The 27,438-nt window shown below is 45.4% G+C and overlaps 7 protein-coding genes across 7 annotated transcripts; 2 read left to right on the forward strand and 5 right to left on the reverse strand.

The window, feature by feature from the left end:
• Nucleotides 1-1,263: 1,263 nt before the first annotated feature.
• BDW43DRAFT_278838 (uncharacterized protein) lies at nt 1,264-3,023 on the reverse strand. The gene has a single exon (XM_032042217.1). The coding sequence runs from the start codon at nt 2,283-2,285 to the stop codon at nt 1,749-1,751; it is 537 nt and encodes a 178-aa protein (XP_031899363.1). The 5' UTR covers nt 2,286-3,023; the 3' UTR covers nt 1,264-1,748.
• Nucleotides 3,024-4,706: 1,683 nt separating this feature from the next.
• Nucleotides 4,707-8,984, reverse strand: BDW43DRAFT_320043 (putative ARF GTPase activator (Csx2); the record flags this gene model as incomplete). Its single annotated transcript, XM_032049009.1, has 5 exons — nt 4,707-6,686; nt 6,761-6,851; nt 6,936-8,589; nt 8,659-8,792; nt 8,921-8,984. The coding sequence occupies 5 exons, from the start codon at nt 8,982-8,984 to the stop codon at nt 5,297-5,299; spliced, it is 3,333 nt and encodes a 1,110-aa protein (XP_031899364.1). The 3' UTR covers nt 4,707-5,296.
• A 1,800-nt stretch (nt 8,985-10,784) lies between these two features.
• On the reverse strand, nt 10,785-12,546 carry BDW43DRAFT_300886 (C2 domain protein; the record flags this gene model as incomplete). Its single annotated transcript, XM_032044966.1, has 2 exons — nt 10,785-11,796; nt 11,855-12,546. 2 exons carry the CDS (start codon nt 12,544-12,546, stop codon nt 10,785-10,787), a joined length of 1,704 nt encoding a protein of 567 aa, XP_031899365.1.
• A 948-nt stretch (nt 12,547-13,494) lies between these two features.
• BDW43DRAFT_311919 (DNA repair protein RAD16) lies at nt 13,495-16,760 on the reverse strand (the record flags this gene model as incomplete). The annotated part of the gene is made up of 10 exons (XM_032047266.1): nt 13,495-13,726; nt 13,791-14,543; nt 14,599-14,725; nt 14,772-14,818; nt 14,877-15,097; nt 15,147-15,205; nt 15,257-15,331; nt 15,384-15,492; nt 15,546-15,875; nt 15,939-16,760. 10 exons carry the CDS (start codon nt 16,758-16,760, stop codon nt 13,495-13,497), a joined length of 2,775 nt encoding a protein of 924 aa, XP_031899366.1.
• Nucleotides 16,761-17,262: 502 nt separating this feature from the next.
• Nucleotides 17,263-19,746, forward strand: rad7 (DNA repair protein Rad7, protein). Its single transcript, XM_032042218.1, has 6 exons — nt 17,263-17,424; nt 17,478-17,516; nt 17,577-17,604; nt 17,672-18,208; nt 18,271-18,436; nt 18,494-19,746. Coding segments are annotated over exons 1-6 (1,785 nt in total). The 5' UTR covers nt 17,263-17,422; the 3' UTR covers nt 19,507-19,746.
• A 1,026-nt stretch (nt 19,747-20,772) lies between these two features.
• BDW43DRAFT_278866 (uncharacterized protein) lies at nt 20,773-21,499 on the reverse strand. Its single transcript, XM_032042219.1, has one exon. The coding sequence runs from the start codon at nt 21,407-21,409 to the stop codon at nt 21,176-21,178; it is 234 nt and encodes a 77-aa protein (XP_031899368.1). The 5' UTR covers nt 21,410-21,499; the 3' UTR covers nt 20,773-21,175.
• Nucleotides 21,500-22,693: 1,194 nt separating this feature from the next.
• Nucleotides 22,694-26,227, forward strand: BDW43DRAFT_105803 (uncharacterized protein). The gene is made up of 3 exons (XM_032037830.1): nt 22,694-23,192; nt 23,262-23,652; nt 23,713-26,227. The coding sequence occupies exons 1-3, from the start codon at nt 22,951-22,953 to the stop codon at nt 25,936-25,938; spliced, it is 2,859 nt and encodes a 952-aa protein (XP_031899369.1). The 5' UTR covers nt 22,694-22,950; the 3' UTR covers nt 25,939-26,227.
• The last annotated feature ends 1,211 nt before the right edge of the window (nt 26,228-27,438 follow it).

Below are 27,438 nucleotides of genomic sequence, written 5' to 3' on the forward strand. Positions count from 1 at the left end.
TGAATACTTTGGACGAGGCTAATGGAGGTATGACTTCTAGCCACAGGAGAGATGAAAAGGAAGACAGTGCAGCCATTCACGGTGAGAAGACCGTATCTCGGAAGTGAAGGAATGACAGCCTAGCGTTGACACTGAGGATTTATTCGGACTGTACAATTGTAATAAAGGGGGCTGTGTGGACTCTGGAAACAGGCCTAAGTACAAGAAAAATGTACGCACCACCTCCCCCCACGCACACCTGAATCATAGGTACTCTTCAGGGTGAGTGGGGAATGGAGAATAGCCAGATCCAAGTGTTAGAGTCATTTTCCATGAGAAGAAATCCCAAGGAGAAGGGGTTGCTGTAAACCGCTGGGGGCAGAGCACATAAGCTCTAAATGAGAGCGGAAGCAAGACAGCGTAATCTTTAAAATGGTAAAGCCTATGGTGGTGGCGACATCGCAAGACGGAGAATATAATAACGGCAAAGAATACAGTAAGAAGTGAATTGATGGAGAGTGCATAGTGGCTTTTGTATCACACCAAAGGAGGAAGAAAGCAGCCAGCAAAGGGCTTGCCTTCTTAGCCCTCACATTCCCTCGAACAGAAGATTAGGAAGGGCACATAAAAACGACCAGCCATAGAATTAAACACATGGACGAGGATGGCGATGCCTCACTTGGTTCTCAAGACATAACCTTGAACAGAGGCCGAATGTTGAAAGCTCCAATTGCAAATTGACAAAGACACGAATAATGTAAAATAAGAAAAGACTCCTTACCCTTTTTTCCTTTTCTCTTGGGTAATAGTCCTGGATGTTTGACGAAGAAAGGATGATTGTGGTTTTCCTCTGTATAAATGAAAAAAGTTTAAATTAGGAGTACCGATTGAAAGTATTATGTTCTGTTCGTCAAGGAGATCCAATCTCCAAAAGAGTGGATAAAACAGCTAAATGCGGTTTGTGAATGTGGGTGTGGTTTAGGTTCTTCCTAAACGCACATCCACTACAACTGAGGCAGTAAAAACTAGGTATGAAAAAGAAGGGGTAGGGAATAATGAATAATAAATAATAAACCCGGGAAAAAGCCCCTCCACATTCAACAGAGCCTACAGAAGATCGCTGTCAAAATGTGGATATGTCTTGAGGTGTGGGAAGGAATGGGAGGCACCTTGAGACGTGTCTGTATGGGCTTAGGTATAGGACAAGTAATATATCAGTAAGAAGGGAACTGCACTGGCGGCCAGACAACTAAAAGGGAGGGGGTGGGGGGGGGGGGAACAAGATGGAGGACTCTGCTAAAGGATTCACGACGTTTTCCTCGTTATCTTTCAGGCTTCTCTCTGTATCTGGCCTGCCCTCTGGTGTTTGCGGCCGTGGCCCGTGAGGCAATCAATATCCACAAGCGAGGCTTCGCCCCAACAGGTGAGTCTTCTCAATTGCCACACTAGGTCCTATGGCTCGATCCAAGAGCCCAAAGCTCCGAAAGGAGGTGATAGTAGAAGAAGTCAATGATAATCAACCCACTGGGTTTTTAAGACTGAGGAAATAGTTCCGAGGCACAAATAGTCGCACGCGTCCACTTGAGTGGGGAGATCCGTGGTGGGACCAGTATTATTGAAGGATGAATCAGAGATTCTGCGTATTGTCACTGAAAGAAAGCCCTTTGTCTAAATTAGAGACAGGAGGCCCCTAAACCGCGGTTTACTATTATAGGTAGGAGAGGGGGACAGGAGAAAAGGGAAAATAAAAGATAAGATGTATGGCTTAGTCAAGCAGAAAAGGATCTGATGTAGAAAGGTATGAAATGCAATAATTGACTCGATGGCTGGACCTTGCAGTGATGATTGGTCACTGTTACCATATCCCCTGACCTGATGGGAACGATGGATCTAAGTATATGGGGATTTGGGGCCGGTGGGCATAAGTCCTCCGAGCACAATCGAACTCTAGTGGCAAATGCTCGGGAAGAAGGGAACAGAAATTTATTGCCTAGATGCTGATCACATCTAGATTGATGGGAATGAGGCGATCTGTGGCTGTAAACGCCACTGCTGACAGGAGCATAAGAATATTTCGATGATAGTATGAAGTATACTGATTGACACACATAAGTCACCAAGAGTCGTGTAGTGGTATGACTGCATCCCCCACTGTAGTTAGTTTGAGAGTATAGGTACTTCCACCGTTCCGATGACTGACTGGCACCAATAGGCGACGAGGATCGGCCATACTGAAGGACTCGATCGTCAGTGGACACCGAGATCAATCCATGAACCGTGGCTTCACACATGTACAATATCTGCATTTATCGCGTAAAAGACTGGGAAAAGTACGTTGCCACCATTGCCATGGGAATTAAAGAACGAATTTCATAAAATACATACAAAGGGCGAAGACGAATGGGTGGACTTACCTACGGGAGGTCAACTGCAATCTGAACCTCTACGGAACAGTTCTGGCGAGTAGCAGTGGGGATTGGGCGTCCAAGTAGCCAATGCCATGGCCTCCGGATGATTATGGGACTTGGAGAAAGGAGACGAGAACCGAGGGCGTATTACACCGAGAAGGGGAAATAAAAAGATATCACTATAAAAATAACAATCTGTAAAGCAAGTCCCACCTTAAGAAGAGAAATTGAGAAGAGAAATTGGCTGATCCTAGCCTAAGACGGCGGGTCATCCAAATCACAACGGCAGGAGGGTACATTCCCACTAGGGCCCGATCTCCAAGCTACCCAGTGAGAATAATGGAAGATTCTGATGGGCTTCGAGACACACCTGGCTGAGTAGGTGGTCCACAGTTGGATGGAGACGTGGCGCTGGGGCACAACACCAACAGCACACTTTGATCATCTCCTCTGCCCCTCTCGGCGCGGGCCCTCTGACGGAGAAGAAGAGGCCTGAAAGATCATTCTCCCTGCATTTGTGTAACATCGAAAACCCGAGTTAGGGCTAGAGGAAATGTCAACTCGATGCCAGCGAACCTTCACTGCCTAGACGTCCTTTTTTCAGGTGGCAAGGAAATAAATACAGTGGGGAACGAGAGTAAATGGATTTGAAGGTAAAATAAAAGAATAAAAGGTAAAAGGTAAATTTTGATCAGTTGGTAAAATAAACTAAACTAAAAATAAAATTAAATTAAATTAAATTAAATTCTCCGCATCTCTTTTGAAGTACAGGGTAACTGCTTCGTAAGCTTCAAACCAACCTCTAATGCCGAGGGAAGTGAATGTTCCCACTTGACTGCTATTTACCTATCGGATAATGAATAATGAAGTTCTTCCCTAACATTCTTTCTGATTTACTAACCGATTCAGAGGGGGGATCCAAATTATCAAGGGAATGCAGAGGGCGGCTCCTAAACAGTAAAAGAATCCATCCTGAGGCTTGCAAGTACTGCAACAAACTCCACTTGACGGGATGGGATCCCGACCAATCAGTGATTCACCCATTGAACTTCATCTCATCCTTTCTAGGAAAATTTTTTAAACCTTTTTTTATCAACACAAACTCATGACTAGGGGCACAAGCCTAGCTTCCCACGTACCCGGGTATACTTTAGAATCTCGAGCAACTACATGCCAAATACATCAATCATTCAGTGTGACACCCTCCGTTAATATCGTTCCCTTACCCTTCCTTTTATAGTAAAATTGAAAAAGATCCAATATCGACACATGAAACTAATGCAAGTGAATGGAGCTTGTACATACACTTGACGCCCTTCATTTCTAGAAAGTACCATTTTCATATCTACGTACGAAAGAAAATTCCAGGATACTCCATACAGCTTGTGCCACACTGGGGCACGTAGTGTCACCTGATCAATCGCGCTAAGACCCTCTTATTTACCTTACGCCTGTAAATGCACTAGGATACTAGTACTATCGTTCGTGGTGGCTGGAAATGATACCCACCTAAAATACTACCCAGTGAACGCTCGAGCAAGCTCTGATGATCTAGCAGCACCGGAAATCCGTCGATGACGATTGTGATTGGTGGGATATTTGGCATGTAACCCGGGTTATGGATTTTATTAGGTAGATCGGGTAAGATAAGTAGAGCCGACCTAGGCGGTTACCTACTAGTACTTTACTACATACTACGTCTTAGTAGGTAACAAGGTCCAAGGTCCACCTCCAAAGTACTAGTAGCCAAGTATCAAGTTGACCTACTATGAGATTACTTCCATTAGCAAGGATCAATCACACAAGTAATGGGAGCGCTGGCAAATTATTAAGAATTACAGGCAAGGCTGGTGGACTGAAATCTCACCCCTTGTCTGTGGGGCTCGCAATCCATTCCCATGCAGTATTTAATAACCATGGACATATGTATGCAGAAGAAACTGATATTCGCCACCAGAAACCTTGAGAGAAACCACACCATTTGTTGCCCACTACGGTAATTGCTGCGGTAATCCAGATAACCATTGTGTGCTGAGACATACGTCAGACATCTTGGAGGCCCAAACCACTGAATGTGTGGCGGACGCGGAGGAAGAAAATCACTCCTTCTGAGGGATGCCTATGACGTCATAGGCTTCACGCCGAGTGTAGATCGTTGGATGTTTGTTCTCTTCGCTTCCTCCCCTTTCTCGTTTAAGTACACTAGTATGTGCGATGATACCATCGTGTTTTCTGCCATTCACGCCACCACAGCTCTTGCCTAATGGCGTTCCTTTGGAAAAAGGATCCGGGAGGATGTTGATGGAGAAAGGTGGAGCGGGAGAGGAAATCAAACATTATTGACCATACAATACCAATCGTATCATAATGTGATACTATTCCTTAGTAACACATGAAGGTACGGGGATACACTGCCAGTTAACCGACAGTGTAGGTACATATATATATACAATGTAAGGGCAACCAAAATCATGAATACTCAAAAGGGGTAGGGGGTTTAATACTGAAACGAGCTGAGATGGTATATAAATGAGAAAAAAAAGAAAAAAGTTGCTGTGCAAGTCACATATATCCTGCACTAGAGGATGCATAGGGAACAAAGTCTGAAGGAAAGGAGAAAACAAGGAGGAGGGACGGGACCAACCGTGAGATGAAGCGAAATATGAACAATCAAGGAGAAAACATGATAGACATCATATAAATGAATGCACATTAGACGAAACAGGTAAAAGCCAGTCATTTGAATTGATGTCCTCCAGAAAATGGATACATAAACCGTCCGAACCCGAGTCCTAACATCACGTCATGCCCACTTGAGCCTCATTATCTATAATTAATATTAAGGGCCAATCCACTGAGAAATGATAGTAGAGCAGATGAAGAGCGAAATCAATAATGCAAATAAAGTTTCATCGATCGATACCTAGAGAGGCTACTTTTCCTGCGAATCTGGCACCGGCGCTTCCTCTTTTATGTAGTCTTTCACGCTCTTTGCTATCTAAAGAGCTCGGCCCGTGAGAAGATGATATGGGATTATCACCACCTGGTCCTCGAATGCTGGGCAGTGTGCCCAGGCTGTCAGCGGTAAGTTTACCTGATACAGGTGCAGCCGATGTGTTGAATGCGGGTACTCTTGCGGTGCGTTGGCTCAGATATAGCTGAGCAGCAGGCGACAGGGGAATAGGAGGAGGTTGGGATGGAATCTCCGCTCCATTTTGGACAAGTAACTCAGCAATAGGAAATGGGATGGGTTTCACCGAGTTTGCTGTGCTAGGCCTAGACGAAGTCGAACCCGGGGATGCTGGATCAGCAGCTGCTAGAGCGAGAAAAACCGCATGGGTGTTACGGGAACGATCCGTGATATTCACGTTAGCGCGAAGTGCGATGCCATAGAGGACACCTTGGATGTCATTTTTCTTGATCGCGGCGAGAAGTGTTTCATCCGGCGTTGCGAAACGTGACAGCTGGGAAGGCAGTCGCTGAGTAAAAGCTCGTTCACTATACTTTGCAGTGATAAATTTCAGGCGCTGCTCCCGAGTTGAAGTCTCTGCTGGCTTTTGAGATTGATCCAACATTGCCTCCCAAACCATGTTGCTGACACGGTTGCCAATTTGCAACAATATTTCAACGATATCATTTGAGAAGGAATTCACGTCGAGGGTAAGGGATCGGATCTTCGATATATGCGTTCCAAGGGATCTGTGGATGCCGCTGCATTCGATGCACAAAATAATTCCCAGGTTAATAGACACCCACTCGACCTTCGACGCCGATCCACAGTCCGCACACCAGTTATTGCCTTGGTCAGCATCACGAACTGTCTGAAGTAGCCTAGAGGGATTGTCCTCGAAATCATTGCCATCACCACGTACGTAGCTTGGCCGTGCACCCACAGTAGTGCGGCGGGTTACACTGTTGTTTGATGCGTTAGCCGCTGTGGGTTGGGAATGTTGGCCTGAATATGAAGAACTCTTTCCAGTCAATACAGAACCGATATCTCGACCAATGGAGGAGCTGTCGTTAGTGGGCGAGAGTGGCGGAGACATTCCACGACCCTCAACAGCACTTTGTAACGCATTATTGATAGCTCGGATCCAGTTGCCCATATCCTCCTCCGAGGTTGCCTGGTAAATGCGTTTATATTGAGGAGTGATCACTTCGAAGCAGAACCTTCGCTCTGCATTTCGAGCCTCTCGCACAGAGGCCATTCGTAGATCAATAGGGTCCATATGTAGATCAAGCTTTTGTTTCCAGTTGCTGTACTCCGACAGTTTCCCCTGGTCCAACACAATCCAGAACCTATAGACAGAGCGTTAGTTAAGCGGCAACAATTGAGGGAAATGAGAATAGAGAATTGCGGATCGCTAGCTTACTTGTGCCAAGCTTGTTTGTTAATGCCTTTTGGATCGATATGGGATCCTGGCCGGGACAATGCCCAGAGCAGTCCCTCCTTCCTTTGCTGACCTATGACTATCGTTAGCCCAGGCAAACATACTTGGCTCACAAGGGCAGGACAGAAGTTTCTGGGACTCTTCTGGACGAGCGTACCACTTGAGCTTGCAGAAGCAAGTGCTACGATTGGCCCGGTTGAAGGAGCGATGCCCGAAACATTAGCTTGCGTCGACGTTGAGGTATTGCTAATCACACTCCGCAGTTGAGATCCTGTGCTATCCGCGCGTCCAAGCTCCCCTTCTGATCTTTGGGCTCCACTACCATTTCCTGATAGCGTTGATGGTACGCTCGAGTTAATCAACGAATCGGGCTCAAGATACATGTTGCTACTCTTTTCCAAAGCCCTTCGCTTCTCCTCCCTCTCTGTCCTCTGAAATTGAAATTCCTTATCTGCTTGGCTGACCTCGTGGATAAGTGCATCTAGCTGAGGGATCATATCATCAACTTTCTTGGAAGCTGCAAGAAAGCTTTTCGCTTGCGTATCAGCGTATTTGGTAAGATGCGACAGTACCTCCTGCTCTTTACGTCCACCGTGAAGGTCTTGCATGAATGACGAATAGTCGAAGCGTTTAAGCTCAAAATTCCGACGCTTAGCTTGGTACTTAGAGTCACTCTCCGCCCGCTTCTTCTCTTTAAGCGAATCTTGACGTTGACCAAGATAGCGACTAACGTATGCATAATAATCCCTGCTTTCTTCCTCAAATTCTTTCTTTTTGGCCTCGGCTTGCTTTATGTCATTATTGTAGAGTTTGATCAACGGGTCGATGACAAGTTTCTGAAGTTGAATGGTATTGAGTCTCTCGTAATTTAGGATCTGTCGCGCGATCTTTTCGAAATAATGATCAAGTGCCGGTTGTATCGCATTTGCGTTCGGAGTTGATGCGTCGTTTAGTGCGGACAAGAAGGCCTCCACGGCATCATTACAGGTATTCTGAGCCTGCTGGGCCGCCTCCGCTTTCTTGAGAACTTTCTTTATCTTTGCGCGCATATTGCCTGTTCTTTGTTCCAATGCTTTCATTGTAGCTCGAAATAATGGACCGTCTTCAACAATACTCATGTCTTCACCGGGTCGCGAATGGGGAAGATCAATCTTGACCGGGAGTGGAGGTGGTACGGAGTCCACCTCTGGCGGAGTGCCGGGCATGATCTGCGGGTTAGGCGTTGCATCCGCATCGCTGGAATGAGAAAGCACAGAGTGCGATGAGGGAATGCGATGTCGGGGCGGGACGTGGAGCTCTAACCTTGGCGAAAAAATCTGTGGGCTCGGCAAGGCACGTATAGTGTTCTGTACCCAAAAAGAGAAGTGAGCAAGTGTGTTTAGCCGGTTCGCTCTTTGATCATATTCCAAAAAGCTGCAGCTGTTCCTCCAGCCGCCCCCTTTGTCCTCTACTGGTTTGGGTGGCTTCCATCTCCACGACCATTCAAATTGCACCGATGGGCTGCCACCAGTCGAGTAATCCCCTACAAACTGCACATTTGAATTATTTTGTAGGTTGGGGTTGGCATGAAACTCTCTAGTGATTAGGTTGTCTAGCTCCTTTGAATTTGGCGCATGTGCGAAAGTCAGTCCCGTGACCACAGTGTCAGCAACTTCTGGGAGAGAAGTCGCAACACCATTAACAGTTGAATTTGTAGCATTGCCGGTTTGAGTTTGTCTCAATATGAATGTGAAATGGAAGTTTAATTCGTCTTCATTGGAAAGCCGCAAAAGGAACGTAGGCGCCTGGGCAGATGAGGAAGAATCCGGATCCTAACATAACATAGAGAGGGTAAGTAAAGCAGCTAGAAACACGTAATTAGGTACTTATTCGATTTATACCTGGATATATTCAATCGGGGCCTCGTCGCCGATATCACGCTTGGCGATGTACCTGCTTGAGGGAAATGAATTCGGGACGAGGTTTAACAGGACTCTCCGCCTGGAATCGGTTATAGTCACAGATGCGATAGTAACTGTGTAAGCGAACGCGGTCAGCAATTGTGATCACTACACAATGAAGAATCGGGGATAGAATTAGAACTCAACACAAACAGAGCTTTGCGGGGTAGAAGCATTGGCGCCGCGGGAGATAAAGACATACATTTGCTTTGATCCTTAAAGTACAGACTCCCCGAGTCATCCAACCGGCTTCCAACATTTCCCATAGTGGTATAATTTAAGGGACTAAGTCACCGCTTGAGCGTGTGTCCGGAGAGGGAACCGGGACAATTGGAGGTAACCATCGACGGTCTGCGCGCCCACAATCGGATGAAAGGGTGTCTTGCTGCCGATGTGGCTCTGAACGTAGCCAAGCAAATGAGCCGTCATCCAGTCTGGAATCCGGTGATCAGATGCTTGGTGAGGTTCACACGTCGTAGGTTGGTTGCAATGGAGGGGAGTTGGTTAGATAAAGTAACGTCGGTCGGAGATGAAAGAGGGGGGAAGAAAGGAATGAAGGGAAATTAAATCGGTTCGTCTTGTTTGGTCTTCAACCGGCAAATGTGTTAGGATAGTTGGGGTGTATAACAAGCCCTGTTTGGACCCAGACAGGAGAGGTGATAAAGAAAGGAGGCTGATAGCGGCGAGAGTTTTGAAGGGGAATGAGGAGAGGGATACGATTGATTGAAAAGAGTTCGGGACTTGGGGCTTAGACTGTGGTGCCTGAGGATTGATCAGTCGCAAGATTACTTGTCCCGCGCGCTATGAATGATCTTATTAAATGACCTTGCCCCTCGATAACAGGAGTTCTCCGTACACTGGCTTCTTTTTTTCGCCGATATTGTGCTTCTACTGTTGATCATTCGAAGTGAACAGACTTAAATCGGTCACTGGAAGTTATTATCTGCTATTATTTATTACTAAAATCCTACTTTTATAGCTCTCACTGTTTTTTACCAACATGATATACATACACTCCGAGAAATAGTATATTGAATACAATGCAATTTAATGCCGTTCCTCGTGACCAAAATCACTGGCGTTTTGTAGAATGACGAAAGGCTTCTTTATTTTCTCCATAGCAAGTTCTATTCTTGTTCGATTCTTAGCTGTCACGAGTGTCATTCTCGTATTCTAAATCCTATTCACTCTTTCTAGGCAACTTCCATGCGACTACCTGATGGTGACTGGGCCAAAGCCATTGGAAGGCACTAAAAGTATCGGTCTCAATTTTTCAACCTGCATAGATATTATTTAGTACCTCTACGTACTGCGGTTCCGTTAACACACCACCCGGTGTGAATGCTGCAACCCATTTTGTCAGTTCCAAAGGCAGGCATTTTGCTCTCTGCTCTGGTCGGAAATGTGCTTTAATGAGATAATGACATCGAAGCGTTGAGCCCAATGTGGTATTCGCAGCTGCTGAGGTATGGAATATCATGAAAAAGACAAAAGACAATCGTGTCACAGCTCCAAGAACAAATGATAAGGTGATCAAAAGGTCTAAAATACATGTTAGAGTACTGAACTTTCTAATACCGAGAGTAGGACTCTGAAGACTTCTAAAAGTTACCCATGAGACTGCTCAATAAATAGTCTCTAATACAACCTGGGAGAATGTCCATTATCAGAAATTAGGAGCTAAAAGAGAGCATGATACTAATAACACAAATAAATAATAAATTTATGAGCGACTCCGGGAAAGTAACGCATTTCAAAGATATTTACTACATCCTTTAGTAAAATCCATGATTACAGAGGGAGCAGGGAGAAAATTAGAAGCTATGAGCATAAAGCATATCTACCATAGTGATTATAATATACTAAACATGAATGGTACAGACGTTTCCTTCTTCCCCTCCTCCGCCCCCCCAAAAAAGGAGAAGAATTGTAGTAATAAATATCTCAGCTTAGAAGTTAGGAATAAATGAAGGAGGCAAAGAGCTAGAGTCTGAGCATATTTGGATTCGGACATTGGGTTAGCCAATCCTCCAAGGCCGGGACTGAGAGCCAGGGAAAAGCCTGTATCACAGTCCATTGGAATTGCTGGCCAATTGGCTGTCAACAGCAGTGCTTCCTTGGGTAATTTTTGATGGAGATCTATCGGTGCTAGAAACCTTTTCTAACCCCGCGCTGTGTGTCGGATCCCCTGTACCTTTGTGCTCCGCCTGCGCCCACTTCATAACCTGCCCTTTGACATCGCGCATGTCGTGCACCTTTTGGGCAAACTCGCCTCGCTTCTTTGATATGACGCCACTGCGTTCATCAAGTTCTTCCTCGTCTGAGCTTGATATGGAAAGTGATGAGGTGCTGCTTCGTTGGAGGAAGGCCATCTGACCGTTCTCCTTGTTCTTGAACTCCCTTTGCTCATTCTTTAATTCTTCCATTCGTGTCGCATCTTCTGTGCAGTCCAGTGTGGTGACGTGAAGACCGACAAAATTTTCGGATATGAATTTCTTCAACAGAAGAAGCTTCTGACCATTCGGACGGTAGGTACCGCTATCATTATCAATAAAAAGTTCATAGTCTGTTGGGTTAGTTGATATCTCTTTGTCCTCCATAGACTCATCCACCGGTATTTCGGTATCTGTGTGATAAGACACTTGGGACAAGTGCCGTCGATGATGCTTCCGCCGACGGAGGAAAAACTCGCCAGAGTAAGCGATGTATATTGATACATTGCTGTGCATCGTATGCTTGCTTAGCAAATCGATCCCAAATTCTTTCCCTGTTTCGGTGAAACGAAACTGGCCATCTAGAGTGAGGACGTATGTGAATATCCTTCCGCCCTGAGCATGGTGGACAAAATCGAGAAACTTTTGGGTAAGTTCAATGCACGGCGACTCGAATTGACCATTCAGGGTTGACCTATCAAAATTATAGATCCGCTGATGCTGATGATGTAGAGCTCGGTTGAGGATGCGACCTCGAAGGCTTTGCGAAGTGAACATTCCAGCCACAAACGGTTTAAACTCCACATAGCGATGATAGAGCTCCGCAGGCACAGGGCCCTTAAGCTGTATTTGAATCGCTTGGAAACTATGTCAAAGTCATGTAATGAGCTATTGCGCTATAAGTCGTGGGGGAGATCACATACTTGTACCGAGTAGTCGTTTTTTTACCATTGTAACTTTGTACTTCGTCTTTGGTGCCCGCCAATCGTCCAATAAGTGGAGAAAAATGTTTGAACCAGTAATTCGGCCCAACAGTATAGACTTGACCCCCTTCATTACCGGGAGTTTTCCCCAACAACTCCACGGTGATGACAAGATGCGACCCAACGTCCAGACGTCCGGAGGCAAGAGCGGCGATGTTTCCAAATAAATAGACTCGTTTGCTGCCCGTACGTTTCTTGACCTTGAATGCCTGCTCCTTGAAACCATTCCAGCGATCCGTAATCGAGTTGACTTCAACATACGCATTTCCTAACTTGTCATCGTGGTCTGCTGCATCCTCATCATAAACAGTGCACTTAAGCTGAAACCCTGACGCGGGGACGTTCGCAACTATCCAGTCACTCTCCCACACTGGATCCCGATTTTTGCGCACCGTTGGTGTTCGGAAGGTCAAATTTGTATCTTGTTTGTGTCGCTTGGGAAGGTCGACATTCAGCTGCGCCACTGTGTATGGATCAGAGGAGAAGCTTCCAAAATCGGCGCAGGGAAGGTTGATGCCCCGGTGAAAGGTGAATTTTAGGGTGTAGCCTGGTGGTGCATGGGGAAATGGAGTGCTATCGAATCCTCCCGCTGGCTCTCGCTGAGTAGGATTACTGTTTAAAGTAGCTTTCATAGCGGCCGCCCTATGCTGAAATTGCTTTGTCGTGTCAACGAACTTCAGTCCGTATTTGTCGACAGGATGCTGGGACCGCGCTCGCGGTTGAGAGTCTTCCGTTTCCATATTGTTCCTTTTCCCTTTCCCCCCCTTTTCTTTTCTTAAATATAGAGAGCCTGGCAAGACCGTTGTGTTCTAGATTAAGTATCGTTGCTGCCTACAAGCGTTCGGGGGGATCAGCGGAAATGCGGGACTGCGTCACTGCAAAGAATGGGATCCTAGTATTCATTCAGCTCAGCAGATGTACAAGAAACGAAGGAAAGGAATTTATGGTTGATACCTGGACATGCATAAAATTACCTATAATTGCCACTTCACCATTTTCACGGCACTTGGACTCAGGGTTCGAGCAACGCTAAGCTTTTTGCCGATTTTATTTTTTTTCCCCTTCCCCGCCAAGAAGTGAGGACTCAGGAGTCAGGAGTCAAACAAAGTCTTTAGGTCAATAGTGACTTCTCACCTGTTGAGGCAAGATGACATAAGAAAAGACTAAAGATTATCATTGGAGAAGATTTTCTCCTTTTTGTTTATTTACCCCAGAATACCTTCTCAACTAAGTAACCGCCAGTAAGGAGCCGTGACATCATTGATAAGGCTGACGGTGCGGATATTATCTAGCATATCAATCTATCATATGAGATGTCATATTGCATCCTCCGAAAACACCTCCAAAAATCTGATGTTGTAGGAAATAAGAGAGAGAGGCGCCTCTCTTCTCCCCCAAAAAGGGACAAATAGAAAACTAGCCGGGAGTACTGGAGTAAGCAATATCCATATTGTGACCACGATAAATCTACGCAAAGATATTCTTAAGGGCTTTTTGGAAGCGAGATGCCCGTGGCTAGCTTAAGCTTGGCTTGTTCCGAAAAACCACATAAATGACCTCCTGAACTACCCCAGGTATGATTAAGACCCTCGAAATAGGAATTGCATATCCTCTGGAGTGAGCTTCTCTAATGCTTCACCTTGATCTTTGTTGATGGTTCCGTTAATCAGATTGGCCTTCTTCTCCTGCAGTAAAACAATTCGAGATTCAACTGAATCCTCGATGCACAACCGTGTGATAACACAAGGCCGCCGTTGACCAATTCGATGGCATCGGTCAGCGCTTTGCCATTCAGCGGCTGGATTCCACCATCTAACAAGGACTATCAGCACGGCATACAAAAGCTAGTCAATTAACCAGGCCAGGAAAAACCTACGGATCAATGATAAAAACCCTTGATGCCTCGGTGAGGTTCAAGGCTACGCCTCCTGCCTTGAGGGACACAAGGAACACCTCAACATCTACGTTTTTCATAAAGAAGTCGATCGACTTTTGACGTTGCGCAGGCGTCATAGTCCCATCAAGCATGACAGTATTAAACCCAGCTCGTCGTAGACGCCACTCAACAAGTTGTAGCATCGACGTAAATTGGGAGAAGACTATCGATTTGTGAGTCTGCTTCTTACTTCTCAGTTTGTAAAGCTCATAAACGAGCATCTCGATCTTCGTCGACGATGTCCAATTCTCCATACGAATTCGATTTATGATGGAGTTCTTCTTGATATGCTCTTCTTCCTGCTCGATATCCGGTTGTTCGAAATCAATCGAGAGTGGGATATGACACCTAGGGCAATCAACAACTGAGTCCGCATCAAAAGATTGCACATAGTCCTTAGCACATCGACGACAGAATTCATGGCGGCATCGAGACCGAATTGCCTCCTCTGCTGGTTCGTCACAAATACTACAAACAAGCACGTTCTGACCATTTTCGGCGTGCTTCTTCAAGATCAGATCTGGATGATTTGCAACTTGCCGCATCTGCATAATAAGCCCAAAAATATTGGCATAGTTGTTCAGCATTACACCTCGGCTCACATAAGTATCAAACTGTCGAGCGGAGTTGGTCATAATGCTTCTGGAAAAATCACGTTCAATCTCCCCAAAGAATTCGTTATTTAAAACAACACTGAACATTGTCAGGGCAAAGTCTGCATTATCAAAAGATATTTGAGTGTACTCACAGCTTTGGTGGAAGCTCCATCGAGGCCGTGTGGTCTCGCTTAAGACGTCTAAGCATGATTCTATCAGTGATTAAGCGTAGTTTAGACAGAGCTTCCTTTCGGGCTTCTGGATTATTGCTCTCGGCGACTTTACACAGTTAGAGCGGCATCGGTCATTGTCAAAAAGCACTTACTAGGATTCAGAATTTCCTGATTAAAGATTGAGACATGACTGAACCCACTGGAATAACCATTAGTATTAAGAAGCTCGTGTAAATAAGGTATTGTATATACTGTACCTGTGTTTACAGTGGGTGCAGCGCTTTTCAGCATCTTGCGACCAATGAAGCTCCTGGCACTTGCACTGTTTACAAAAATAACAAGCGAAAGGACGAACTTCTAGGAAGCGCAAGAGAGAAAAGAACTCCCCGATTCGGTTTTGAACAGGGGTGCCGGAAAGGCACCACTTGTAATTCGCTTTGAGCGCAAAACACGCCCGGGCGACACTCGTAGTGCGTTGCTAGGAATGTCAGTTTGTTGCAGAAATCTGATATATAAAATAAACGTACCTTAATACTGTGAGCTTCATCGAGAATAAGACGGTGATAGTGGATGGAGTGAATAATACCTGTGGCATGTTAATGGATCCGGATATCATATAAATTAATTCGGTACGTACTGTCTTCTTTCACAATACCATCACCGCGATTCCATCCCTTCCACTCTTTTCGGTGTATTGACTCAAGGCCAGAATCTAACGTGATAATCAGACGAGACAACCTTGCATTTTAGGGACTGATACATACACGAGATCATAATCACGTCATATGCCTGGAGATCTTTTTCTGAGAGCGATTTGACTTTTGAGTTTGAATTGTGATATACAAGGACCTTCAATTGGCCATTCGTATACTCCTAAAATGATGTGAGACAAGATTCCATGTTCACTCTAGGGGGGCAAGACAAACCTTAATCTCAGATTGCCATTGCATTAAAGCAACAGGGGGAACGACAACGAGGGATGGCTGCCCAACCGGATAATCAGACATGAGGAGGGAAACCGCCTGGATTGTCTTCCCCATGCCCATCTCATCGCCTAATAAACCGCCCTTGTACTGGGATCTCTCTTGTTGCATCATCCAATTCAAACCTTCCAGCTGAAATGACTTGAGATTTCTCGATATGCCAGGGGGCTGATCTGCTGCTACTGGAATAACAGGAGGACTGTTTCTAAGTTCATCCCACATTGTCGTGATAAGTGGATGTTGGTTTTCGAGCTTTTTCCGTTCTCTCAATGCCTAGAAAGCACATTAATGGTATATTCCAGGGAAATTGGAGATAATTAAAAGTTGATAACTCACCCGATAGGTCATCCGTGGCCGTCTAACTATCGGATCCATAGGTGCAGAAGCTCTTGATGCTCGTGTCCGCGTTCGAGTGCCAGCTCTTGATCTAGTTGAGCTCCGGTGTCTTTGTGTATCAGGAATCGCATTCACACTCGACATAGAGTCGCTTTCAGAGATATCTGGTTCACTCTCGGACGTATCCTCCGCCACAGAGATATCATTTTCGCTGTTTGACACTATATTTCTTCCAATACTCCGAGCAGAGCCCCTCGTCCGGCGTGCAGGCTGCCGCTTTCCGATAGTCTCTTCTTCGGTGTCATCGCTTTCGTTATAACTTAGCTCAGTCAAAACACTATCGCTGTCGGTAGAATGCTCTAGTTCAAAGCCAACACCACTTGAAGCCTTGCGTCGTTTCGAGAATGGCTCTTGATATTCCCGAAGCTGAAGAGCCTGAGCTAGGGTTGCATCCGAGCTTTCAACTGCGGAGTCGTCTGCAGTCATATTTGAAAGAACTCTCTTGGGTCCTTTCCGTATGCTGAGAGACATTGCACTAGAACGTAGTTCCCGAGCACGTACCGAAGCACTGACTCTTTTCTTTGGTCTATTTAGGTCCGATTCGGCAGGAGTAAGGGCAACGCTACTTGCTGGGGTACTGTACTCGTTCGTTCCATCTCCAGACGTATCGTCAGGTAGGGCAGATGATAAGGTGGAGGGTGTAGGCGACTGTCTTTTTAGCGGGATAGCGACTTCAATTGTCGTTAATTTATTGCTGCTATGCGATTTGATAGCGCTCAGATCACGTAACCCACTATCCTCGTCCTTAACATCCGTGTCCATTTTTGTAGGCCTAGAGAAAGAAGAACGTGCAAGTCTAGCAGAAGTGCGTCGGGGTAATACGGAGGGATCTGGAAGAGTTCCATTATTCAGTCAATCTCTTTTCTTTTAGCAATCTTTGTGACAAAGATTGATGATAGTAGGAGACAGGGAAATGTTTAAAAAACAATCTCACTTGTGGTTGAGGTCTTCCCAGACCTGACTTTCGCTTCCTTCTTTCCCATAACGGACAGTATATTATCTCTTTCACTTTAATCTTTGAATTGGAATGAAAGAGGCCTATGTTGACTGTGGGCACCGTTGATTCAAGCAAGAGCCTGCAAGTGGCAAATCTGGTTGCTGCAAATGGTACCTGACTACTAGGCAGCGGGTATCGGCAAGGGGAACAGGAATATGAATGGAAGAGTCAGGAAAAGAAAACAGAAAAAAAAATTTTCACTACTACTTTACCTTCTCTGGTGAAAGCATTAAAAGAAACCGTCAGCAAAACACATAACTCAAACACATTTGTTTCTTGTGGGTTGTTCTCTCCAAGTCATCAAGAACACGAGCTACTAAGCAGCCTGCCGAGTCTCGCGTAAAGTGGAACGCGAAATCACGAGTTCAGATTGCCACCTTGAAAGCTCAACTCATTTCCATGTCCTTTGAGAGACACTTTTGGCACAATGTAGGAGGGAATCCATACATTGATTACATTCTTCTTATACTAATTGCATAAAGGACGAACAGAAGACAGACAAGAAACCAAATTAGAGGCCCGTATGTGATATCTTACGCTGTCTGTGCCACCGAGCTCCTTTAGCTAATCAGATATGATAGACACTCTGCACTTACCGATTTCCTGGCTGTAAGTGGACTACTACCTTACCGATCACCTATTCTCGTTGATGTCACTGGCTAACTTCCCGACTCAGTCCAATAACATATCCGCTACCCAAATCCGAGAAGATTATCAAAGACGTTTGGGAGAGACCGAACATCAAGCTGTTGGTGAAGAACCATCGGGCTCTACGGAGAATGACAATGCTGAAGAGAATGTTTGCGAGTCTCCGGAGCAGAAGAAGAAGCGTAAGCGAACGGAAGCTGTCATTCTAGCAAAAATCAAACAGAGCAAAGAATTTGCACGCCGAAAGGCTCGGAGGATAGGGGATCCCAATGATGACGATGATTTAATCGCAAGAGAGATTTTGCATCAGAGATCTCGACCGATTCCAGGTCAACTAGAGAACTGTGAGATGTGTAGCAAGCGCTTCACGGTTACTCCGTATAGCAAAACTGGTCCCAACGGGGGGCTCCTCTGTGCAAAGTGCTTCAGGAGCCTAGAGGGTGATGAAAAGAAGTCTAAGGCTAAGAAACATGGGCCAAGGACTGGTCGCAGACAGAACCAAAGCAAGTTACTCGACGGTGTTTCCCAGCAAGGTGCTTTGAGCTTAGTTGAAATGTGTACGAAGGTACAATAAAATACTTACATAGCCTCCTACGCCTGTTATTGAAATACTGACCCTTTACCTAGAAAGTCGCCGATAATATCAATGATGTCGAGGAATTTGGGGACTTGCCTTCACCACTACTATATCGCCTTAGCCAAATATTATCCAAAAGACGGATCTTGACACCTAGGACCCTCAATTTGTTTCTGCGACCTAACCTAGACTCTATCAACATTTATGACTCCGCTAGTATGTTTGCAGATATGTATCCAGCTTCCTGTGGCTCTTCAACTAACAACGTTTTAGAACTTGAGACAGACGACTTCCAGAGGATATTTGCGTTCATGCCTAGTCTTACGAATGTCAACCTTCGCTTTGCTGGTCAAATGAAAGATAAGGTTATCAGATATTTACTAGGACGCGATCTTAAAATCAAACGGTTGCAGTTGGATGCTGCTAATCTTGTATCGGACTCATACTGGCAACGGCTGTTCGGAAAGTTGGGCTCCCAGTTGGAAAGTTTGAAGCTGTCTAACCTTGACTTTTCCCTTGACGACGAAACTATTGAGGTGCTGTGTAGACACTGCACGGAACTTCGTTGCCTGAAGCTGAAGCAATGCTGGAAGGTGGGCGATAGCTCCCTGCAAGCCCTCTCGTCCTTGACATCACTAGAACATTTATCCCTAAACCTCGTTCGGGAGACAGAAAACAGTAGCCTTCTTGATTTAGTTTTCAAGATCGGTCCAAAACTACGGACGCTTTCTTTACAAGGCTTTCCCAATGCGGACGACCTTTTTCTGGAGATCATCCATGAGAAATGCTGCGTTCTCTCAAAGCTTCGCTTATCGGACAACAGTGTATGCACCGACAAAGGGTTCGCTAGACTTTTCACAGAATGGCCAAATCCGCCCCTGGAAATTGTTGACCTTTCCTCTACACGAGATGTGGATAACTCAAATCCAGACGGCCCTGAAGATACAGTTGGCCTCGCCTCTGAAGGCCTCATTGCCCTAATGAATCACTCAGGCCCAGCAATACGGAAACTAAATATATCATCTTGTCGTCACGTTTCGCGTGCTGCCTTCGAGGAAATTTTTTCGGATAACAAAATCTACCCCAACCTGAAGGAACTGGACATCTCCTTCCACACAGCCATGGATGATTACCTAGTAGGTCGAATTTTCAAATGTTGTCCTGCAGTCAAGAAGCTGGTCGCTTTCGGATGCTTCAATGTGAGGGATGTCCGCGTTCCTGTTGGTGTAGCGTTGATCGGAGGATTGAAAGCCCAAGACACCATTATTGTTGAGGGCAAGTCTTAACTTACGAATGTTGGCAAATGAAGCTATGTCCCTTCAGTCTAGTTTGATGGGGACTTCAATTTTTCTTCTACTGTAACACATGCTTATTCAATTGGGTGTTATGGAGTGCACGCGCACAAACAATGAGGAAGCCCTTCGTCTTGTTTACTTTCTTATCTGGTTTTTGTTTTAATGGCCATGCTTCTGAACTCTTAACATACTTACGGAGTACTTGCATGTCAACTGTAGCCTGTTAACCGTAATCCCATTTATAGTACATACCCAGTAAACTTACTCTGTACATCTTAGCACCTAACCTTTATCGGTTGAGTATCATATGGATGGCACGACAGTACAACTTAATCCAATAATGTATTGTATCCAAAATTCATTTTAAGATACATAGAATATCAAGAAACATACTCCATTCATGCTAGACCATGGTATTCTATACATTAGTAGCGGTCAAAAGTTATAGCTAAGGGCATGTATGGATGGCACCAATTTGCCTCAGTGTAGAATCTGGATAGTCTACGTACATGATAGGGCCAGGAGACATCTATGATAACACGGCGCAAGGGACTTTTTGAATGATTGGGTTTGATGCAGAGAACTAGTACTTAACTCTGCACAGCAATTCATTATACTACCGTCAAATAGCACGGCGATTATGGACCATGTGATATACCCCTATCCTGGCAGTATTTAACACGTCTTAGAGCGGGATAGCTTTAAGTGGGCCCTGGGACCTTAAGACTGCAACAATGATACCAGATAAACTACTAGTAGCTTCTTAAGAGTATGAACATCTACACTAAAATAGAGGATAATAAAAACACTTTTGATTTGTAAATTCTGTCCGCCAAGTGATTGTGTAATTGTTGGTTATGCCCTTTTTTTTTTACTTGCTTAGTTAAACCTACAGCCAATTTTAATGGATTACCGCCAATGAACATAATCAATTTTCTATCTGGCATCTGTTTTTAGATAGAGCAACAAGGTGGGTGGCGAGTATGATACTGACCTTGTAGTGGGGAACCTGAAAAGTTTATTGTCGTCAATAGAGAGGCCCTCTTTTTTTTGGAGGGAAAAAGAAAAAAGTAAAGAAAACTGGAAACTAAACCCCCACTTTACCACATTTGTCACTTAAAGTAAATACTAATGAGACATATAGAAAGTGCAAACAAGTATTTTCGTACTTCATATAGTATTAATTAATCTTAAAGCTCTGGTATCTGAATATTAACATTCCTCTATACAGTACTTTGTACTACTATCTAGGAGGTTCTAGTTGGTACTGTACAAGTGTTTGGTGCGATGCTCTTATCTAGATTGACTTCCGAACCGTCAACTAATAAATATACAAAAGGGCTAACCAAACTAAGATAGGGCGGTTTTTCCTGGTCTTTTCTTTTTGCTTTCGCTCCCTATTCCATAGGTGTCTCATGTATTTTCCCCGTCCGAGTAACCATTTGCCACCAATTCTTTTAATTCAACTGTAAAGCAGTTCGTCAGCTTGCCCCTGGAAAACCCACCAGGGGTATTTACGTGGACAGCATCCCGGAATACCGGTGATGGCCAATTTTTGCGCTTTCGAGTCTAATCTCCTTGCCCTCTCTTCCAACCATTTCCCTCCCCTCGTTTGATCTTGTTAGCAGTGTGGTGAACAGATTCAACCAAAATTGGAAGGTTACGGAAGTAATGGATTCATGGACTTTTGCTTGTTTTCCCTTCCATGTTGTAATTTCCACTCAAGAAGTTTAGTAAGGATACGTGATCTCAAGCCAAGAAAACTCGTAGGCATAGAGACAAGTAGAAAGCAATGATGCCGTGGAAAGTGAGAACTTGGAAGGAGGTTGCTGAGTTTATATACCAAGACAGCTATACTCAGTGAGAAAAGGTGCAAACTATGAGAAAAATACATGAGGCTTGTATGTACGTTGATAGAACTTTAAACTGCTGAACAGTGAACATAAAGATCGGGGTTCTATGATCTTAAGTATCCAGGGGAGGGGCAACGAATAAAGAGATGAGATGAGAGACTAGACATCACACAATACGGAGAAAATGGATTGTATTTCCAGAGTGTAGCACAAAGTATATATTTCAAAAAGGTGGTACTATGGAAGACTATGAAGCACTAGTCGAGGCCCATATCCACAAGGGAGATTTATTGACGAAGATATGGTCTCAGTTTGGGTGGTTCTGAGATGCAATGTGGCGCCGGTTCTGATTCGCCAATAATCCCTTGTTTCTCCTGACGCGGATGCCCCAACCGCCTGAATGGATGTTGACAGACTGTTATGTGGACAGTAAGTTGATCTCAGTATATTGAGCTAGGTGTCGCTGACTCTTTTAGATCCTTTTCCCCTTCTTCTTTTTTCTCTCTCTAGACTAATTTTCTCCTCTCGTCTCCCCTTGACCTGCAATATTTGAGATATCATTACTTGTGATTCCCGTTGCTGTCCACCACGCACGGTACCGGAGAGCTGAGGTCACACCTGTTTGCTATATTTGGTGACCAGTGACCAGACTAGCACCCAGCTCCACACTCCACATCAACCCCTAAAGGTGTGTATTTGAGACTGGAAAGCGAGAACTTTTGGATGGTCTTGCTCTTTCTCGCAACTCTTTTATCTCTTCGGTACATAGTCTAGTACGAGTACATATATTACAGTATTATTGTTATTGTTATCGTCCCCTCCCTGTTTACTTGATCTTTTTTCCCCCTATTCTTTTCTTGTCAATATTTTCTGCCGTTCTTTATTATTATCATTATTTTTTGTCTATCCTCTTTTATTATTATTTTTCCCCCTCCCTCCCTCTTTGTCCATTTTTGGCACCCTCTTCGGGTCCTTAGCTGCCTTTGCTCGACATTCTACCCCGTACTTGCCATTCCGTCTGATTCTTTTTGAGTACACGCGAAGGGGGGCAAATAAAACGTCCATCATCCCGTATGCTAATAATAATTCATTCCTAAGACCTGTCGGTGGTATGTGAGGGTCTTGTCTTAGCCAGCCTTTATTGCCTTTAGACAGTGTGGAAACTGCCTACCACTACTTCCGCTTGTTCTCTCAGCATTCTCCTGAGACCCCTTAATGACCTGAACACTACAGCCACAATCTGCCCTTTACACTGGTTTTGGCCGTCTGTGACTGTCACTCCATTCCTCGGTGTTCTTTCGATTAAAGCCCCACTAGGATCGGAATCTGAGTGATTTGGCAAAGGCCCAGAATCAAGCCAGAGGCCACTGCCGCCTTGTTTATGGGAAACAAGTCGCGCGACTGAGAAGGGGCTGCCAGAATTTTTTTTTCAAAAAAATTTTTTTTTTTTAATTTGTTCTTTTTTTTTATCACCCTACATCTCAGGACGGACATCCCGGAGCTTGTGCAGCTCGCTAATTCTATTACTGAAAGTGGTTCCTTCCGGCTTCACTAGTGGTCGCGACCCTCAGTCTTAGCACAGATGCCAATCAAGCTTCCCAAAGGCTTTGCCCGGCGTAAATCGTCTGGCAACGCCTTAGAAGAGGTGGAAAACCCTCCCCAACAGTCTTTCCGCGTTTTTGAGCGCCCGTCGATCGAAAAAAAATCCTATAGTGAAGGCAATCTTTTGGCGAAAAGGCTAAGCGACGGGCAGCGGTTTTATCCACCAGCAGAAGATTCAGACAACATCTTCGCAGGGGTTGACAGCCCAGGTCAGAGGAACCTGTATGGTCTCACTATGAACTCTGCAAACATTCCCAGAAATGAAACGGCTGACTAGAATCATAACAGCAGAAGCTTGCATGAGCGTCCAAAGTCCGCAAGATTTCACTCGCCAACACACCATCCCACCGATGGACTAAATCCATCTGACACTCAGGCATCTCACTCCCGAAATCTGTACGATATACCGATTCCCCCTCTCTCTGGTGCACTGCGAGCCGCTGGTCGAACCTTTTCCTTCGGTGGCAGATTTTCAAAGGCCACAGCACCAACCCCTTCGCCCCAACCCTCCACCCCAGGCCCCTCTAGAAGTCGAGCGATGACAGCCAGCACGACGAGTACAGCGACTCCCCCGAAAATTCTAGATACGGACTTGCAATTTGGTCAAGGGGAGGACGAATTTCATAATATGTTCAACGAAGTTGGGAAACGTGAGGCTTCTCGAGATAGAACGGGAGATATGGTATGATGCATAATAGAGTTTAGTCGTATGCGAAACATTGTTGTTGACGCTCTACGGCAGTTTTCATCTTCCCCTCCAGAATCGGCAGCCCGCAAGCAGGAAAAGATACCGCGTCCAACTCCTATCAATACCGACCGATCGAAGGAAATTGAGCCCTCACCATACTCCTGGGATAGCCGACACTCAGGAGAGGGTCTTCTAATGTCAAGCGATTCGCCCCAGGACGATAGCTCGGAAATGCAGCAGATAGTACATTCTCATCCTATGTCTCCAGGGGACCGCCGAAAGTCCTTACCCTTATCAAGCGCAGTGCCGGCGACAACTACTTCACATCGTTCGCTGGAAAAACCTCAGGTTGTGTCTGATAAAAGTCTGAGGAGGAGTGTTCTGTATGCAAACAAACGAGCTTCTACACCCGTTGAAGATGAAGATGCCAAATTAATCATGGAGTCTCTATATACCCATAAAAGAAGCTCGCAGGTTCTGTTAACATCTGAGCATGGGGATTCTGACGCGGAGCATGACACTCCACTCTTCAGTAACGGCCATACAAATACCGCTGATCGCTCTGACCGTTCGGATGCTGTTCCAACGCTCGCAAACAAATCTCTGGGAGTGGCTGAGGACCATCCCGACCCTTCTATAGCACTCCATGCAAGACTTGCTGCGCAGTACGAAGAAAGGCAACCTGCACCGGCAACGTCGAATAAAGTCATGACACCTTCGCAATTCGAACATTATAGGCAACAGCAGGAGCTCAGAAGATCTAACAGTGACCTGTCCAAGAGCGAGGACTCTGCAGAGAGCGATTTCGATGAAGAGGACGAAGCAGAAAAAAACCGCGAAGTAGAGAGGCAGCGACGGAAGCAGGAGGCTCATCTTTCGGTGTATCGACAGCAGATGATGAAAATGACCGGCCAAGATACCCCAACATCAGCACTCCGTCCAGAGGCAGATCGGGTCAATAACAGTGCGCCGAACCTGACAGTTACACCATTGAACCCGGGTACTAGATCAGGCAGTGGGAAGAGTAGTGAGGGCGATGAGGACGAGGAAATTCCCCTAGGAATCTTAGCAGCGCACGGGTTTCCCAATCGGAATCGGCCTCCTAGCCGCCTTGTCCCTTCTAACTCTATACCCAACCTTCGAGCTTCATTTCACCAACCTTACATATCATCTTCAAGTTCTGTTGCAGAACATGAACCTGGTAACCGTTCCAGCCTCCCTGTTTTTGCCAGAAATCTGCCACGGGATCCGTACTTTGGAGCAAGTCTAGTCAATTATTCTAATAGAGAATCTTTGGCTCTAGGAGGTGGTTCATCGGTTTACGGGGGTCCATCAGTTGCCGCTAGTCCCTCCCCTGCATTGCCACCAGGGGGCTTGGTAGGGGTGATTGCTACGGAGGAGCGAGCAAGAGCAATGAGAAGAGGCAGTCCCAATACACAAGCTATGTATGAATTTCAAGGTGGGCCGTCAATGGTTCCTACTCCGCCTAGTGGAATCCCCAGGCCCTACACTATGATGAGTATGAACCCTTCAGGCCCAGCTGGACCTCCACAAGGAGTCTCTGCTACAGAGCAGGCACAGATACAGCTGTCGCAGCAAATGTCGAGTATGATGCAGATGCAGATGCAGTGGATGCAGCAGATGATTCAGATGCAGGGTGGACAGGTTCCATCTCAACAACCAATTCCACCTGTAGGCTTACCTGCTACAGCCGCGGCTACCGCAGATATGAGACCCTCTTCAATGCCCTCGGCTGGAGGAATCAACAATGCTCCTCCTGGTTATCACAACGATCAAAGAACACTTAGCATGCTTGATCCAAACGTTTCTTCTCGCCTTAATAGCCCAGCGATGCCGTACGCTGTGGGAGGCAACCGCCCAAGTACGCCAGCAGGACAGGGCTATGCTCCGTCCATTGCCCCATCAGAGCGCAGCAATGTTGGGCTGGCGCCTCGGTATAGGCCTGTGTCGATGTTACAGCCAGAACCTGGATCAGCTGCTTACCCCTTTGTGTCAAAATCGTGGAATGATGAGAATCACAAGTCGACCCTCTCTGTTGCTTCGCCGGATAGATCACAGTCAATCATAACGGCTACCCATCCAATATCAAGCGGTGGTAAACCCGCAATCTCTAGCAATATGGTTCATAGCGCCGACCCAGACGACGACGAAGATGAAGGCTGGGCCGAAATGATGAAGAAACGAGAGAAAAAGCGCAGCAATTGGAAAATGAAGAAAGAGACGTCGAGTTTTGGAGATTTGTTGAATGTGGTACATTAACGGAATCGGTGGATAATTTCTTCTTGCCGGTCATGTTACGAGTATATTTTCGTCGCATACACTTGCGCTTCACTAATTATTTCCCTCATCTCTCAATATATTCTTCGATGGTGGTATATGAACCAGAACTTGTTTGGTTAATTTCTGTTTCTCTTTTCTTTTCTTCTCTGTGCCCTGTAAGGGGAGAAAGGCAAGGTTGGCGTTTGAAGGTTAAGGATTTTCCTCTCCATATTAGTGATGTTTCTCAAGTGTGCTCTTCAGCTTTCAGCGCTTGTGCCTTGTGTATTCGGTAGGTATCTTATAGGACATACTATACAAATAACGTCTTGATGACAATACGATCATACAAACTGAAACGGCTCTTTCATCATGCTTTCATCCCCGCTTCGTTCCTGTTATGTATTTCAGCTCGTGCGGCTATCACAGCCACATGCATGCAACTGCTACTCTGCAAGGCCTGTTCTACGATTCCGGTAGCTAGTAATGTCTCCGTGACGAGACAGACTAGCGCCACTGCTAGTATACATCATAGGCTACCCCTATATAAAGTTTCCCTATTTGCACTCGTGGGCATACAATGCTCTGTCCTCTTCATCGCCCATGTTCCTTTCAGCAGCATCGTTATCAACTCTAGTTTAATACGACTCGCCCAGTTTTGCCTACGGTATCCAGTCACTAGGTTGTAGGTCCGTGGCTTAAATACTTGATACCTCAAGTTGTGCGCTCGCTAAAAATGTTCACATTGATGGGGAAGATCGCCGATGGCAAGGTAGTTGTTACGATGCGGCTTTGGAGGTTAGTCTCAAGGCCGGAAACATCATGTCCTGCAGGAAGGAATCCCAGTTCTCTGATGGAAGAAATAGATGCTGTAATCGAAGGCATATTAGAGCTAGACGCCAATAGTGGGCTGATTCTTCAAGGCTAGCTTGTCTACGAGTCTGATTTGGGGGACATGATGTCACACAGTGGAAATAAGAGAGGTATATTAAAATTATATATATTTGAAGGGGAAGTGGGAAGGGGGGATTGATTTAGTTGCCTTTTATATCATATAAAATATCAGCCAAGGGTAAGATATGAGACATGTAAGTGTGCTGAGTGCATGGAACATGAAGAAACATCGTTATTTTTCTACCCACACATGAATCGCTCTCAGGCTGAGCTTGGAGCGGAAGACAAAAACTAGACACATATAAATGTTACAATCACGTGCCAGTGGATCACGGGAGTAACCAAGTGAAAGGATCATTTATCACAATATATCACAGTGCCAGCATGGAGTCGCGCCTGCTCCTCTCTATTATTTTACCCTTTCAGTTTTATCTCTTATCATAATCGCGTTAGCTTTTCCAAAGTACCTGAACACCCCTTTTCCATTTTCCCACAAAATTATTGTTATATTTGTTGCTGGTACCGCTCTATCTTACCTGGCGAGATATAATCGAAAGCAACAGTTCAAACAAGATATAAAGCTTCAAGGGAAAACATCCTAGGCTTTGT

This window comes from Aspergillus alliaceus (genome assembly GCF_009176365.1).
Source record: "Aspergillus alliaceus strain CBS 536.65 unplaced genomic scaffold BDW43scaffold_27, whole genome shotgun sequence".
Lineage (NCBI taxonomy): Eukaryota > Fungi > Ascomycota > Eurotiomycetes > Eurotiales > Aspergillaceae > Aspergillus > Aspergillus alliaceus.